We start from the raw sequence: 2,854 nt of genomic DNA, 5'->3' as shown, positions 1-2,854 counted from the left end.
TCACACAGTAAAAATTTTGGTATTATTTTGCCATCATCTTTCAGGGGAATGATTTGGTGCAGTGTCATCCTGTTTACTATCAACCCACCATGGACTTTCCAGCTGTTATAAATACCCAAAACGACATCTTTGTTGCGCAGAGGAAGAAGACAGCATACCAGAGTTGAGATAACTTGTCAGTTGTTAGTGCAGACTGTTTCAGTTGCTATACACATTTTGTCAGATTTAAAGAGTGCACCAAAGATTTTTTACAGGTGGAACTATTACTACTGTGATTATGCTTCTCCTGTTACATTAAAAGGGATTTAATTGAATATGATCATTTGATCAGTTATTGGTATTTTGTTTATTTCATCTCTTATTTTTGCTTGTTGTGCCAATGCAAAGTTGTCTAACTGAGTATGTTTTACATATTGAAAAATCCCAGAAGCTCTGCATCCATGTCTTTGTTCTCCTGGTTCTTCACTCTGTGGCACTCATCAGCCTTGTCCCTGCTCCTTGTGGGGCTTGTGGGCAGACCGCTGGGGCTCAGGGTGGGACTGCAGGTGGCTCAGACTGTGACATGTTCTCAGTGGAGTACACCGAGTGACCAGGGTCTGTTCCAAGATGGAGATGTAGTTATTGGTGGGCTCTTTAATATTTATTATGAGCCTCCAGCTTTAGATCATGACTTCACTCAGCTGCCACGCTACAAATCCTGCATTGGGTAAAACTCTGAACTGCATTGTTTACTGTGAACACTGTATAATGCATTTAGTTATGTTTAAAGCATTATTAGCCATATTTTTATTATTGATTTTTCAGTTAAATATTTGTGGCTCTTTTATCTTCACATATACATTTTTTCTTAAAAGTATTTTGTTGTAATTCTATATTTATTGATGAAGCAATTACCTACAGAATTTGCACATTACTACATATTAGTAGCTGCACAATTACATCAGCATATTGACTGATTTCTTCCATCCCTTCTCTCTTGTGATCACAGTTTGCAAAATCTTCCATTACAGTATGTGTATGCTATGGTGTTTGCCCTGGAGGAAATCAACCATAGTGCAACACTGCTACCAGGTGTGAAGTTGGGCTACCGTATTCATGATAGCTGTGGCATTCCCCTGTGGGCTGTGCAGGCAGCACTACTGCAAGTTGGAGGAAACAGCACCAGCTGTAATTCAGCAGCCCTGCCAGAGTATTCTGCTGGGTATGGAGAGGAAATTGGCAAAAGTAGAGGTACTAAAATTATAGTAAATAAAAGGTAAACACTTTGATGACAATATAAATGCAGTAATACTGTGATTCAAACATTATTGTCATCAGGACGGTGAGCATTATTTTATTGAACAAATTAGCAAATAGTTTTATTTCATGATATTTTATAATGTCATCAGGTGATCAGCCTGTTCCTTTGATCATTGGTGGTGACTCATCTCTAACGGCCGAAATACTCCAGAATCCTGGGGCCTCTCTCTGTGCCTTTGGTGAGATCCAAAAAAATCCCCCAAATTATTTGTGTCCCTGAACATATATAGAAATGTATAAATGTTAAATTACTAATGGAAATCTGATTTTAATAAACAAAATTTCACTGCAAAAAATAGCTTTTCAACGTGAGACACTGGTTAAAAATTTACCATTTATTATATTTTTTTTAAACTTTTATTCCATAAATAATTGCTTATTTATAGTTTGCCACCTTTTTTCTCTTCATCAGTAGAAACATAGTTTACTTTTGGCTGTACTTATCGTAAAAATAAGATATCCACTGTAAACCTTGGCAATAAACACATCATTTTTAGAGTTATATAACATAAGTGATTACAGCAATCTTCAGCATATATATTTGTATCTGTTTTTGTCTTTTAGATGAGCTACACAGCTAGCTGCCCCTGTCTTAGTGATAGGCATGAATTTCCTAACTTCTTCAGGACTGTACCCAGTGATATCTACCAAGCCTGGGCCATTGCCCAGCTTGTCATACACCTCAATTGGACCTGGATTGGAGCTGTGGTAGCAAACACTAATTATGGCCTAACAGCAATAAAGGTATTTCCATTTGTTTTTATTTTAGTTGACAAAAATGTTAAAACATTTATATAAGATAATAAAGCAATAAAGGTGTTTCTCTTTGTTTTTATATTTGTTGTACATGAAATATTATGGCACACACACAAGACAAAATGAATCTAATCCTTTTGTTATATTCAACTGCATATGTCAGATTTTTCAGGAGGAGATTCAGGGGGCAGGGGTGTGTCTGGCATTTGTAGAAACTCTCAACAAGGAAAACATTGTGAGTGATGCCAGACGAGCAGCCCTCACAATTCAGGCCTCAACTGCAAGAGTGATTCTTATTGTTGCCTGGTATACAGATGTGAGGGAACTGTTTCTGGAACTAGCCAAGATAAATGTGAGAAACTGCAACAAATCTGTATACTGAACTTGTAAAAAACAACATAAATTTAAGATAAATCATAGCTTCTTAAATTTATCTTGTGATCATGTTGTGTTGCAATCACTAGGTGACTGACAGACAGTTTCTGGCCAGTGAGGCTTGGAGCACCAGTGGTGATCTTCTCCAAAGTCTCGTCACAAGTCAAGTGGCAAGTGGTGTTGTTGGTGTTGCCATTAGAAGTTCAACTATACCTGGCTTTGAAAATTATATCAGAAGTCTCAACCCATCTCACCGTCCTGTTGACAAGTTCTTAAGAGAGTTTTGGGAAAAGGTGTTTGGTTGTAGTCCTGGAGCCACACCTTTATCTTCAAATGCCTCTTCACCACCTTCTCTTGCAAGCACATTGCTTCAAGAAGCTTCTCTACCTCTCTGCAATGGCACTGAGTCCCTAGAGGGAGTGCA

General features: G+C 37.8%; 1 protein-coding gene across 1 annotated transcript in view; it reads left to right on the top strand.

The window, feature by feature from the left end:
* The first annotated feature begins 440 nt into the window (after positions 1–440).
* Positions 441–2,854, top strand: part of LOC109952853 (extracellular calcium-sensing receptor-like) — a 4,944-nt gene continuing 2,530 nt past the window's right edge. Inside the window, 7 exon segments of the mRNA XM_020588145.1 lie at positions 441–706; positions 989–1,167; positions 1,389–1,446; positions 1,448–1,478; positions 1,864–2,043; positions 2,219–2,407; positions 2,520–2,849. Of these exon segments, the coding sequence (XP_020443801.1) occupies positions 441–706; positions 989–1,167; positions 1,389–1,446; positions 1,448–1,478; positions 1,864–2,043; positions 2,219–2,407; positions 2,520–2,849 (1,233 nt within the window).

Source organism: Monopterus albus, unplaced genomic scaffold (genome assembly GCF_001952655.1).
Source record: "Monopterus albus unplaced genomic scaffold, M_albus_1.0 scaffold506.1, whole genome shotgun sequence".
Lineage (NCBI taxonomy): Eukaryota > Metazoa > Chordata > Actinopteri > Synbranchiformes > Synbranchidae > Monopterus > Monopterus albus.
Note: the sequence above shows the minus strand (reverse complement) of the source record. Positions and strands in the feature narration are given on the sequence as shown.